The sequence below is a fragment of the Arvicola amphibius genome, chromosome 7 (assembly GCF_903992535.2).
Source record: "Arvicola amphibius chromosome 7, mArvAmp1.2, whole genome shotgun sequence".
In the NCBI taxonomy this organism is placed as follows: Eukaryota; Metazoa; Chordata; class Mammalia; order Rodentia; family Cricetidae; genus Arvicola; species Arvicola amphibius.
The window spans coordinates 63,275,153-63,290,020 of record NC_052053.1 but is presented as its reverse complement, the minus strand read 5'-3'; the positions used below and the strand labels follow the sequence as shown (position 1 = coordinate 63,290,020).

The 14,868-nt window shown below is 38.2% G+C and overlaps 2 gene segments (V, D, J or C); both read right to left on the bottom strand.

Moving 5' to 3' along the window:
• Positions 1-5,493: 5,493 nt before the first annotated feature.
• Positions 5,494-13,093, bottom strand: LOC121677252. The segment is given in 2 exon segments: positions 5,494-5,822; positions 13,048-13,093. Coding segments are annotated over 2 exon segments (375 nt in total).
• An 895-nt stretch (positions 13,094-13,988) lies between these two features.
• Positions 13,989-14,474, bottom strand: LOC119818416. The segment is given in 2 exon segments: positions 13,989-14,317; positions 14,401-14,474. Coding segments are annotated over 2 exon segments (375 nt in total).
• Positions 14,475-14,868: the final 394 nt, after the last annotated feature.

The following is a 14,868-nucleotide window of genomic DNA, read 5'->3' as shown; positions in this document are numbered from 1 at the left end:
TACCAGCATTATTTGTAATAGCCAGATCCTTGAAACAACCTAGATGCCCTTCAGTGGAAGAATGGATGAAGAAACTGTGGAATATATACATGCTAGAATACTACTCAGCGGTAAAAAACAATGACATTTTGAATTTTGCAGGCAAATGGATGGAAATAGAAAACACTATTCTGAGTGAGGTAACCCAGACCCAAAAAGATGAACATGGGATGTACTTACTCATAATCGGTTTCTAGCCATAATTAAAGGACATCGAGCCTATAAATTTGTGATCTTTGAGAAGATAATAAGAAGGTGAACTCCCAATAAAAGATATAGTAATCCTCCTGGATATTGGAAGCAGACACGATCGCCAGGCAAAATTGGGAACTTGAGGGTTGGGCGAGACTGGGCCAAGGGAAGATGGGGAGAGAAAAGTGTGAAGGGGAGAATGGGGGGAGCTCTGAGGAATGGGATGCTTGGGATACAGGAAGGGTGGATATGGGAGCAGGGAAGCATATATCTTAATTTAAGGAGCCACCTGAGGATTGTCAAGAGACTTGACCCTAGAGGGGTTCCCAGGTTTCCAGGTAGATGCCCCCAGTTAGTTCCTTGGGAAGCTGAGGAGAGGGAGCCTGAAAAGGCCAGTTCCTATAGCCATACTGATGAATTTCTTGCATATCACCATAGAACCTCCACCTGACGATAGATGAAGAAAATGACAGAGCCCCACATTGGAGCACCGGACTGAGCTCCCAAGGTCCTGATGAGGAGCAGAAGGAGAGAGAACATGAGAAAGAAAGTCAGGACCGTGAGGGAACCTCCATCTGGCCATAGATGAAGAAAATGCCTGAGCCCCACATTGGAGCACTGGACTGAGCTCCCAAGGTCCTGATGAGGAGCAGAAGGAGAGAGAACATGAGAAAGAAAGTCAGGAACGTGAGGGGTGCGTTCACTCATGGAGATGGTGGGACAGAACTAATAGGAGATCACCAACTCCAGTTGGAAAGGGACTGATGGATCATGCGACCAAACCCGTCTCTCTGAATGTGGCCAACAGCGGGGGCTGACTGAGAAGCAAAGGACAATGGCGCTGGGCTCTGATTCTTCTGCATGGACGGGCTCTGTGGGAGCCTTCTCAGCTTGGTCGATCACCTTCCTGGACCTGGGGGGAGTTGGGAGGACCTTGGTCTTAGCATAGAGTAGGGAACACTGATGGCTCCTTGGCCTTGAGAGGGAGGGAGGGGAGGTATGGGTGGAGGGGAGGGGAGGGAAGGGGGAGCAGGAGGGGAGGGAAGGGGGAGGAGGAGGGAAGGAGATGGAAATTTTTAAATATAAAAAAATAAACCATGAGAAAAAAAATGTACAACAGATAGACATTTGGGAAACGGGAAATGTTTTTGAAATCTTCTGCCTATTTTAGGTGTTCTGCCCATCTTAAGATGACCAGGCAAACATAAGCTTGTAGAAGAAATGTCAGACAGAGGAACAATGATAAAATACTACACCAGCAGTTCTCCAAAAACTGAAAAACTGGGATTAGCTTGACAAACGAGATTCAGCAAATCAGTCACCTGGCCAAGACCCTTGACTGGCAAGCACCGTACTCATGTGCCTTGGCCAAGGTGTACATCAGATGCAGAGGCTATAGTTAATGAAGAACAGAGGAAGACAGATCATGGTCACTGGGTTAGGGATTGTTCCTCTAAAAACTGGCATGGGCACTCCTTTCTCCAATCCCTAGAGTAAACCAGGAGAAAAAAGTCAGATCTCAAGAAATAACTTGGGTTTTGGCATTTATTTTTATAAACACAGATTTCCTTCCAGTTAATGATGCTGAGTCTAGTTGCAGGTGCTAGGTCAATACTGTGTCGATTCCTCCCATGTCCTTTAGAATATTTTCTCTCAACTAAAAGGTGCCCAAGATCCACACAGGCCTCACCCTGGCATAGGAGCACATATAAATATTTCTTGTTCATCTTCTAGTAACACTAAAGAGAATAATATTTTATTTATTCATTTATTTTTGAGTGTGCATCTGTGTGTGCATGTTCATGTGGATACAAGGTGCACATATGTCTGGAGGCCAGAAGTTGATGTCAGGTGTCTTCCCTCAGTTGCTCTCCACTTTACTTTTTTTAGAATTTCTCTCAGAACCAGGAACTGGAACTCACCAATTCAACTAGATTGGCTAACCAGCTTGCCTTAGAGACCCTCCTGCCTCTACTTTCAAGTGCTGCATTATGGGTGTGTGCCATTGTTCCTGTTTTCTCACATTGGTTCTGGGAATTGGAATTTCCATCTTTATGTTTGCCTGCACTTCAGAGACTCAGCCTCCCCCCCACCCAAGTTCTAACAATGTAGCATTTGAAATGTCATGTTGGGGTGTTAGAATTACTGAGTCTACCTGTGCACAGAAAGAGAGGAGGATGTTAATAAAGAACTTTATAAAGCAAAACTTGCTTAGATATTATAGCAAGTTTGGAGAATGACTATCTCTTATTTGGCAAGTAAAGGAAAGTGTTGTTTAATTTTTTTAAATCAAGAATTTTTAAAATTTAAAAATTCAAGGGTCTGACCCAGGCGGGGATGGCACACACCTTTGATCCCAGCACTCGGGAGGCAGAGGCAGGTAGATCTCTCTGAGTTTGAGGCCAGCCTGATGTACAGAGTGAGTTCTAGGACAGCCAGGGCCACACAGAGAGACACTGTCTTGAGAAAACAAAACAAAACAATATCATGGATCTATTAAAAACAATTTGAGACTACATTTGACAAAGGAAAATATTTTTATTTGGCTTGTTTAGCATTAATTTTCTTAAAGAGGGTTCACAAAATGTACTGTCAATCTGTTGGTTGTAGAATGTTACAACATAATTAACAGTATCCTACAAAAATTGTTATTTCTTAAAATTTCAGTAATTTTTGTGTAATGAAATATGCTATAGTAGGACATTTAAACCAAATTAGTAGGCATGTCTTCATGAGTTTGCTTCTTTGCTTGATTCATCTGCTATGGGCTTTTTGTAGGACAATAAATCCTTTTTTCAAATAAAAAAAATTTGCGGGAAGTTTTTTATGAGATGAAAATGTATAGATTTAAGGTTGGGGATATACAAAGGCTTAGATAAAAATGTTTTGGGAAGAAAGAAAATAACTTAGGATATGTAAAATGCAAGCTATTAAGATAGATAAAAACAATTATGAAAATTTGAGGATGAGAAGGTTTAAGTAATGATACAGAAGTGTTTTAAGGTATATAAGCAAGAAACATGTTCCAGATTTTTTATTGTTATTCTGCTGTTACATTGGGACTCCAAAGGTTCTTAATTTTGACAGAAATTAATAAAATCTAACAAACCATTATTCTGATTCTGACAAAATATCACCACTATTAAAATGACCACAAATAATAAAAATATTATTGATGTTTTTTGTCTCTTTATGAAGGTTCTTATAGGCTCCTAAAGGTCACTGTGATTCAACAATACCTACAGGTCGAGATAAACTTAAGAAAAGTACAACCAAACTGTGCTGTGATTTGTTTCCCACCAGCCTATTTTCTTAATGGGTCTCTCTCTCTCTCTCTCTCTCTCTCTCTCTCTCTCTCTCTCTCTCTCTCTCTCTCTCTCACCTCTCTCTCTCTTAATATTGAAAATCTGTTTTCCTATCTACCAAGACTATGACCCCACCATAATTTTTTAACTATACTTCTGTCCCTAATCTATCTGAACAACAGGTTTCAAATCAACCACAGATAATTCCAGCAAATCCAACATCAACTTTAGCTGTTTGCTCAGAATCTATATCCTGGTCCAGCCTCACAGGCTACACAACCCTAGTCTCAGATGGTCCTACAGAGCACAAACCATGAACAACTTGCACTTACTGGACTTGGCCAATATTGCTGTTTTTGGGCTCCCAACTACAATGCCCTAATTTCAGCATGAAGTAGGGAGATGATAAATTGTACCTTGCCATTCATTTATTATCAACAAAAAGTTTACAGAATCAAATTCTTAACCTAGGACATATGGATGAACCTATTTAACATGTGTTATAAAAGAAATTACTAATGTTCTTAGTAGGCCTAAATGACTTAACACTGTTTTATTTGGGCATTATTATACACATTACTACTGTAAGAATTGTTGTATATACAACTTCCTTAGTATAACAGGTTCATACTACAGAGGATGTTAATTGACTCATAAAATTTGTTGTTTGAAAATTCCTATAAATCTAGAAGACGGGCCTTCAGGATCATATCAATGCCTTGGAAGAAGCTTCTCTTTTACACGAAGTCAGCTGAACAATATTAATCTTAGACTTAGTGTTTGGTGTCATTCAACCTTTAAATTAATTTCTGTGACTGCTCTTCCTTATAATGACACAGAATATGATTGGGGACAAATTCAGGCACATTTATAGGGTAGTTGGAATGATTCTGCTTTATCTATGGACATAGATTCCTCCCTTCACCTGAAAATCTCTGACAGGCTCACTCTGTGAACAAATTATGGCTGTCTCTGCTTGCTTCAGTATAAGGTGATATTGAGTAGATGTTTCAAGGATGAATATTGAGCTGTGCCTCAGTTGACTTCCAGATATCCATGAAAGCCAGTCTTTTCTTTGGTGTTGTTGGATATAGCTGTAGCAGTGAACACTGAAGATGAAGTGAGTTGATAGACAGCACAATTTTGTGATGATATTCACAAGTACTCAACCATTCAAAAATTAAAATGCATGGTAGAACAAAGGTGACTATCAGGTTGATATCCAATGGCTTTTGAGAGGTGATGACTTATCAGTATAGTTCTATGTTCTAGAAAGGTTTGAGACAGTGGTGTAGATTTCTGAGATGGAGAAAGAAGTAAAATGGGACCAGACAATAATGTATGATCTCAGAACCTACCTCAATTAACATGTACATACATTGATTTGATTAATGATTTTGTGAAAAATAATTTAATCATACTCTTTACTAACTTACAGGAAGTATATTCATATGCAGTGCATTTTGACACATATCTAACATTCTAAGAGACTAGAACTTCTGCAGGACCACACAGCTAGAGTTAACTCTAAACCTAAAGTCATGTAACATTTGAAGGACTTTTGTTTCTCCAGCAGTTATTTTTTGGAATTTATTGCTCAAATTTATATTTCAGTTTATTAAAAACTACCTCCAAAATATCCCATTCTCTTATTATCCAGAGATGGATATTGTTTTACCATACTTCATAATCACAATTATCACTTTTTATTGTTTAATTAATGGAGAAACATTTCAATAAACGTGGTCATATGTGAAGAGTTTGTGAAATTAAGGTATTTAGTCATCCTAAATCAGCATCCCTTCATTCACAGATATAATTTTGAAAAGTTGTTACAAAAAAGTGAGAGGAAAAGCAACATTCATAATGTTTGTTTCTGTGAATGTCTTAAGGCTCATCTTCTTTGTCATGTCAGTCCCAGGGCAGCTTCCTTCTCCTCAGGGGGTTTCTGACACACTCAGGATGTGGTTGCAACACTGTGTCTTGCACAGAAGTAGACTGCAGAGTCTTCAGATGTCAGACTGCTGAGCTCCATGTAGGCTGTGCTGGAGGATGTGTCTGCAGTCAGTGTGGCCTTGCCCTGGAACTTCTCATTGTACTTAGTATTACCACTTCCAGGATAAATCCATCCAATCCACTCCAGGCCCTGTCCAGGCCTCTGCTTCACCCAGCTAACATAGTTGCTAGTGAAGGTGAAGCCTGAAGTCTTGCAGGACAACTTCACTGAGGTCCCAGGTTTCCCCAGTTCAGGACCTGACTGATGCAGCTGCATTTGGGAGTGGACACCTGTGAAGAAATAGAGTAGATTGTCAGAGACCTTGTCACTTCAGTCCCTGTCTTCTCAGGTTTGGAATTAGAAATTCCTTACCTGTAGTTACTGACACAAGGAAGAGAATGATACAGCTCCATCCCATGGTGTGGGCCTTGTGTGCTCAGTGACTGTGGAGAAGACACTGATCATATGTTGTTGTTGGGTGTGGACATTCTGGTATTTACCACCATAGACTCAGGAAATTTGCTTATTCAAGAACAGGAGACTTCTTAAATAAGCACCTAGTTCAGTTTGAGAAAGTGGTGGAGGATACCTGAGTCAAGCAAGAGGATGATGAAATTCAAGTCCTAATCCTGTCTGAGGAAATGCATCTCATGTCATTCCCTCAGCTCTGCAGATGCTGTGGGTGTAACAAAAAGACCTAAGCTCTTAGTAGACTTCTGGCCTGAGGCATATTCTCCACTTTGTGACAAGCTTGTCTTTTTAAGTTACAGAAGGAGGTTGTGATGAAGTTTAAAAACTTGCTAAATTTTGAGAAATTATAGCCTCATTTCAAATGATTAATATTTGCCATACCAGAAGGTTTTATAGAAAAACCCACTGTAATGATCTAAAGAAACACAGCTCAAAATATTTACACATTAATGTTTAATACAGCATTATCTATCATAAGTTATGGAAATAAATTTCATGTCCGTCAGCAGAAGATTGCACCAAGAAGACATGGCTGTATGTGTTACACAACAGGCACAGGTCATCTGAAAGAATAAGGAACTTGTATCATCTTTAGGAAAATCAATGTTACTGGAGATAACTGTATTCATTAAAATTGTCTGAAATTCAGATACTATATGAAACTCTAAGAAGTTTTTATATATTGAATAAGTACACAGAACTATTAATGCAAATATCTAACAACTTAAAAATGAAACTGTCTAGCAGAATATAGCAAAAACAGGAATATCAATAAAATGAAGGGTAGGAGTTGTAGGGGGAATAAGCACAGTGTAAAATGAGCAAGTATAAAAACTCTAAACATATATAAAATTGTTATCTTAATTTTTCAAAATAATTGTGCTTATTCTATAAAATTTTCCTTCATGTATAAATTATATTGTGATCATGTCTATCCCCAACTATGTTCCTCTGAATTCTTTGGGACCTTAAAATACATCTTTGTTTTGTTTCATAATGGCAGAGTAAGTCCAAACTCTGTTATGTATATAAAAATAGATGTCATTCCATAGTAAAGAAGGTGAGGAAGGAGCCCCTACAGACCTTACCAAAAGTGATTGTACTTTTCTCAACAGTCATCCAATACCAATAGAGTCAAAACTTGCAGTTGGCCAATGAAGAATCCCTGCCTATCATGTTGCAATATTTCTTCAAATTTTTAATTGGTTTCTCATAAAGTACATTCCAATCAAAGTTTGGTGTTATTCTTCTCTCTCACCCATCCTTGTGTCTCCCACATATGCATCCTGTTCTGTCTCTACACAGAAAATTTCAGACATTCCAGGAACATCCATAAAATATGGCATAGGAAGCTACAATAAGACCAGGCAAGTACCATAACATCAGCCTGGATAAATCAACCCAGTAGAAAGAAAAGTGTCCAACAAGTAGGGCAAAGAATTAGACAGACCTCGTTTCCAGTGTCAATGGTTTTGTGGCTAGTTTGCTGTCTTAACACCTCCACTTTAGACCTTGCATGGTTACAGAAGGGATTCTATTCAGAAAAACTGGTACAATGGAAAATCTATACAATCTATGAAGCTAATCCTATCAAATATTTCTAGAAATAGGGGACACAGAGCCATTTATTACTTTTTTAAATTGTTACATTGTGTTCAATGATGAAAGTAAGGCAAAAATAAACCAAGATAGCCATAAGAACAACTTAGGAAATTCAATTCTCATTTCTACCAAGTAGATACAAAGCAATTCAAACAATATTGCCAAGCTTACAATTAGGAATCTTTACTCATTCAGTCACTTCACAGACTGTCATACTATAATGTTGACTTGCTTGATTTGTTGAGATCATGTGTTGGTAACTGTAGATGCTGAGAGTGCATATGTATAGTAGCTATGTCAGGTCCTGAAGACAACATTTCATGACAGCACCCCACATTTTGGTTCTCAAATTTGATCACATCTTTTTAGTAAAGGTCCCTGAGTTTTTGGTTCAAAGTGGATACAGAGGGCTCATCTGAGGATGAGTACTCAGTCTTCCATTCTTAGCACTTTAACCAGGTATGAATGCTTACATTAATTATTACCCACTGCACATAGAAGTTGTTGTGATCATAGCTGAGAGCAGTACTAAAATATTGGTTGTAAAAATAAATATTTATATTGCAATTTGACAACATGACTGTTAGCAATGAAACTTGGGTAGTGTCTACTAGGGCCTATGTCACCACAACCCACGAGCTTTTGAACATGTTTACCTGGGATGAATATTTACAATGATTTACTCAAAGAACATAATTAGATTAAAGTTGATCATCACATAAATCTCAGGCACTAGTGGGTATATCTTACTGGAAAGCTGTTATTGAAGACTACAAGCTCTGGTACGTTATATGATCATTGATGTCCTTTCTCCCAATACAGACTGAATAACACCTTCCCACATTAGGGAAGGTAGCTGAAGGGAAAATTTCACATTCAGTTTCTGGTTGGTTTCTCTATAGCGTACAGTGATACAGTCCTTATCTCACGGTGAAATGCAGTTCATAATACCTTCAATGTTACATTTTTACCTCAGTTAGAATGACTATGAACAAGAAAATAAATGATAAAAAATACATACATGGTTGTGGAGAAAGGGTGATCCTCATACACTGTTGATGACAGTATACACTACTGTCCTGACTTTGGAAATTTCTTCAAAAATACTAAATAAAACTATTCTGTAGTCTACATTATCCCTCCATGTATATACTCAAGAGCCTCTACATCTTACCATAAAGACACCTGCACATCAATATTTATTGCTACCGTATTCACAACAGAGGAGAAATGGAATCAACCTAGATTTCCAACAAAGGACAAATAGATAATGAAAGTTGGGGCACATTACTCAGTAGAAAAACAAGATTCATGAACTATACAAGTCAGTAATTTAAACTGGAATAAATGTGCTGAATGAGGTCACCCTCATTCATGAAGACAAATGCTTCATGGTCTCTCATCAATGTGATTCTGTAATTTTAATACTTGCTTTGTGGGTTTCATTTGTAGAAGCCAAATGACTAGAAATGTGTCATTACGGCCTGAGGTATTAATGGAGAAATATAATAAATCAGGAAAAAATGAAAATCAGAGGGGAAGCCTGGAGAAATAAAGTCTCAAGCATGAAGTGGCACTTGGGAACTGAGAAATCAGGAATTGGTGTGAGGCAAACCAAAATTAGGGGTGATTATAAAGCTATGTGTAAATATAGGATCTTGCAGCAGAAGTAAAAAATACAGATGTAGACAACATGAAGTGTGTGTTGCATGACAAAAGGAAGTTAGATTGCTTACAGTAAAGTGTACTATGCAATAAAGAAAACAAAAATTACCTTTGTTGTTTCAATAACAGTAGACGTTGAAATAGTAAACAGTAAATAACTGCCTTGATCTAAATTTGCAGTTTTCCTTTGTTGACAATATTTTTTATGTTAAGATAATAACATGATGAGAGAACATTTACAGAAAACCTAATGAATTTAAAAAACTGTAGAAAAACCTTGACATATCTAGATAAGATTTGTAGTTTAGCTGTTAGTGCTAAATCAGTGGTCTGTTCTTATCATGATCTATGGTTATCTGGGTTATTGCAGAAACCTGAGTGGAAAGTACAAGGATGAACTTTGAATTTTATTTTAACCTGTGAGCCTTTCAACAGAGGTACCTTCCTGGGTGAACATTGCTGCTTTCCAAATACATGAGTTATTAATTTATCATCTAACTGCCAAATTCGAATAACAATATATGAGTTAATGTTCAGAGAGGACCGACAATTATAAAATCAACATGAGGTATTGAAATTGTTCTTAGTTAACCCCAATACCTCAATAGTTAGACTGGAAAAAATTAAAAACTCAATAGATTGAAGGAGCCAGAGCAGATTATGTGTCCTAAGGAAAATATCTTAGAGACAGAACACGACTAAAGCATATGTGAACCTACAGAGATTATGAAAGAATGCACAATACCTGCAAAGATTCACTCCAAATGTGTTTCCAATGATGAGAGAGAGATGGAGACTGATAGACACAAGTTCTCAACCCAAAGCAAGAAGTTTCAGCAATTTTTGCTTGCGAAGGAAGAATTAGTTTTCTGTAATTGAGTGTCATTGGGTATATTAACTGCACTTAAGAGTGGATTCATATCCAGGAGTAGATGGCCAACACAAAGTGATCTCAATTGTATGTGTGTAGATATTTTCTAGCATATAAATTTTTACTGCATTTTTTCATCTAATATGTTTTTGCTTAGTACTATGGTTCCAGGGTTTAGTTTAATTGCTTAAACTTGTTTGGTTTAGTTTGGTGTACTTTAGTTTTGTTCTCTCTCTCTCTCTCTCTCTCTCTCTCTCTCTCTCTCTCTCTCTCTCTCTCTCTCTTTCTTACTCTCTCTATCCCTATCTCTCTTTCTCTGGGTGTTTATGTGTGTGTTTCTGTATTCTTTGTATTTTTGCTTGTTTTAATTCTATTTTTAAACTTTTTTGTTTATGTGTTTCCTTTCTGCAGAGAGAAAGAGCTGGATGGTAGGGAAGAAGGAAGGATATAGAAAAAGTTAGAAGATTGAAATCAGTAATAATATATTGCATCAATATTTATTTTAATATATATATAAACAAAAAATGAAAACTGAGTAAAATAAGCAAGAAAATTTAAACCTCTGAAAATTTTAATAAATAATTTTTACTGTTCTTGAGCATGGAAACATCACATGTCAATCACAGCAGGTGGAGATCAGCTAGTAGATTTTAAGTGAGGGCACCACAGAGAATACAGAGTAACCTCCTCTCAAACATCATCTTTTTACTAGGGATTCTTGGTACCATTGTGCCCCCTTCTGGTTCTGAGATCCCCTGCAGGTTGGTTTGTCAAGGCTCACACAGAAGTGGCATTGTCTGCCATGAGCACCGGCATCCCTGCAACTTCAGTGCTTACAGAGCTCAGCTGCAGGGAGAAATGGCTCTGGTTCTTAGGTGATGCTTACTGGATATTTGAGAGATGGATATTAAATTATGCCTATATGATTGTCAATGTCTCTCTCAATGCCAGGCTCTGCTTGGGTGAATCCAGTTCTAGCTGTTCCTGCTTGTGATACACAAAATAAGGACAGACCTGGGTCTTTCAGTAAGATTAATCACCCCCATGTACTTTGACTGTTCAAGGAGACACAGTATGACAAGTGAGTAAAAGAGTATTACACATTCCCTGTCCCCACTGTTAGGAATAACACAAGAGGACCAAGATACCCAGTTCTATCATATATGCACTGGACCTAGCCCATTCCTTTGCAGGCTTTTTGGTTGCCACTTCAGGCTCTGTGAATCCCTATGATACCAGGTTAGTTGATTCTCTGAGTTTTCCTATTGTGTCCTTGACCCCCTGGCTCCTACTATACTTTCCCCACCTCTTCTGTAGAATTCTCAGTGGGTCTGCTTCTGTTTCCATATTTTGATGGATGATGCCTCTCTCAGAATAATTGGACAAGACACCAATCAATGAGTATAGCAGAATTTTAATTTAGCACACAGTTGCAAGGATCTAACTTAGAATTGGAGAAGAATATTTACACTTGTTAAAAGGTATTTTTAGGATGATAAACATCTATTCACAGCATTCAGATTTCTCATGGAAGGGAAATCTGTGATGGAAGAACATGCAGAACAGGTTACTGCTCTCAGCTACCCTTCTCATTGACAAGCCCCATAGATCAAAGTGCCATGTGTCACTATGATTCTCCTTGATTAGATATTCATTCAAACTGAGTATGTATTCCCCAAACTGTAGAACAGGTTATTGTGTCTCTGTGGTTCAATGCAATGCAATATGCTATATGAGTACAAGGCAGGGTATTGGGACTTGGGATGACTATGAGGGTGGAACCTGTTATCAGTGGTTAATCTTTGAACCTACTTCACAATCTCATGAATAAAAAAACTGAAATGATGAAATTATTTTAATAGTAATTGAAAAGTAGTTTTGGACATCTCCTGAGAATTAGACTGTGATTTATTAGGTGATCTAACACTTCTGCTCCAAGATATTGACCCAGCTATGGTAGTACCCTGTACTGATATTAATATCAACATGGGGATATATATCTTTAGTAATATGAAGCTTCCTTCTCTCTGAATCTTTTTGAAGTGTCACTAGGAAAATTCCTATGCATTAGAATTCTATCTTAGTCCTGGTATTACTTTCCTCAACAGTTAACCATAATTTTGAGCAAGTCTACATGTTACGCTTCTCTGTCTTCTCAGCAGCAAGGCAACTTCTTGCTGTTTCAGAGTTTCTGACATGCCTCAGATGTGTGCTGTGACTCTGTGTCTTGCACAGTAATAGATAACAGAGTCCACAGTGTCAGGATGTTGAACTCCATGTAGGCTGTGTTGAACATGGTGTATGCATACACTGTGGCTCTGTCCTCAAACTTTTTGCCTATAGTTTATTCTACCAATTGTTGGGAGTATATTTCCAGTCCATTCAAGCCCACATGCTAGCATCTGCTTCACCCAACTCATATTGGAAATGGGAAAGGCATGAGTAAAAATCCTTGCAGGACACTTTTACTGAAGCTCCAGACCCCTCAATTCAGACAGAGACTTGTGCAGATGAGGCTGATAATGGACTCCTGTGGAGAGGAAATAATGGCTGTCACTGTCACTTCACCCTCTTTTCCCGCCTCAGGAACCTGTAGCTGCTTCCACCCGGCCGAACATGATCCAGTACCAGTCCATGTTGAAAAGAGCTAATGGAGATCCTTTTATATACAATCAGAAACTCTATTATGCATGTTGGGAAATGGGCTTCCATTTCTTCAGTCATGTACAATCTGGTAACACTTTCAGGATATCTACTTCCCCCATTCAGTCAAGAAATTCAACTTAAATGCAGTTGGTCACATATAAAGGAAGACAATGATGTGTAACAAGAAAGGGAAAACATGAGATAGAGGAACAAGAGTGAAAGTAACTAAAATCATTTAAACAAACTAACGATTCACTTACCTGTAGCTGCTGCCACCAGGCAGAGCATGATCCAGCACCAGTCCATGTTGAAAACATGAGTGCTCAGGGACTAGGGTAATAATGTGCTGCTGTAGAGCTTATGGAGATTTTTTTATTTACACCCAAAACTCTATTATTTACAACTAGAACCTCTGTAATTTATATATTCATGAGGGAGGGTATTTGTTAGATCAACAATTGATCCTATTTGAGACAGAACAGAAAGAAGATTCTGTTTTAGGCAGCAACGTGGTGATATCTGAGCCTTAAATCTGTCTAAAGAAATGCATTCTTTGCTCCATCCTGGTCCTTGTGCACACAGAGCTCTTCCATCCAACTGAGAATCAGTTCATCACATACATTAATGTGATTTACCCTATAATGGTTCAAGGGACACCTGAATCTCCTTAGGGTCAACAATTATATGTGATGTGAGAAGGTCCATTGAGATTATTATGGTCCAATAAGACACTAGCACAGAACATTGGGGACTGCTGTCCATGACAACACCAGTGATCAGCAGGACTATGGATAACTATGATATCAGCTGAGAAGTCTAGGGACACATTTTCCCAAAATGTTTGCCTAATCCATATTATAGTTTATTCCAGATATTTCAGCAAAACTTTCATTCCCTTAGATTTAAGATATATTTATATCATAATGTAATGCCACAATCATTTTGTCCTACTTTATTAAATATTAATCATGTCAATGGAGGTGATCACTGGTAAACAGCAGGTCAAGGTATAGTGTACTCTAAGGGCATTCTGAATTAGCATCACATTATTCCTAGAGGTCCTTTTGAAAACCTGGAAAAGACTCTCTAGGACTGTGAAGTGATCAAGGGACACTTAGAGTGATCGTTTTGGAGCAAGGACAATCTTCTCTGCCATCTCAGTCTCACACAGCTTCCTGCTCCTCCAGGGTTTCTGACACACTCAGGATGTGGTTGCAACACTGTGTCTTGTACAATAATAGACTGCAGAGTCTTCAGATGTCAGACTGCTGAGCTCCATGTAGGCTGTGCTGGAGGATGTGTCTGCAGTCAGTTTTGCCTTGCCCTGGAACTTCTGATTGTTCTTAGTATTACCATTTTCAGGATAAAAATATCCAATCCACTCCAGGCTCTGTCCTGGCTTCTGCTTCACCCACTCAATAGTGGAGTCAGTGAAGGTGTAGCCAGAAGCTTTGCAGGACAGCTTCACTGAGGACCCAGGTTTTCTAAGCTCAGGACCAGACTGCTGCAGTTGTACCTGAGAGTGGACACCTGTGAAGAAAAAGTCATAGTGTATATCACTGTCACCTCAGTCCCTGTTCCTTCTTCAGGTTTGGAAGTGAAAAGCTCTTTACCTGTAGTTACAGACACAAGAAAGAGAATTGTCCAGCTCCATCCCATATTGAAGACCTGTGTTCTCAGTAAATGATAAGAGGACACAGGTCATATGTTGTTCTGGGGTATGGAGATCCCTGTATTTACTATAATAGACTCAGGTTATTTGCATATGCATAAGCAGGGAACTTGTTAGATAAGGACCCAGTCCAGCAGGAGGAGGAGTTAGAGAACATCTATAAAAGGCAAAAGAATGCTGAGTTCCAAATCACAATCTTGTCTGAAAAAAATGTATGAAATGCTCCTTCTCTGAGCCCTGTGAAAATACTGAGGATGTAAAACAAGATATAAGTACTCAATAAATTTCAAGCCTGAGATAGTTGCTCCTCTTTGTGAAAAGCCTATCAGTCTGATTTATAGTGTTTGTCATAATAAAAATAGTTATGAGAAATTTAAAACTTCTTAGTTTGAAATTCTTCAGATTGATG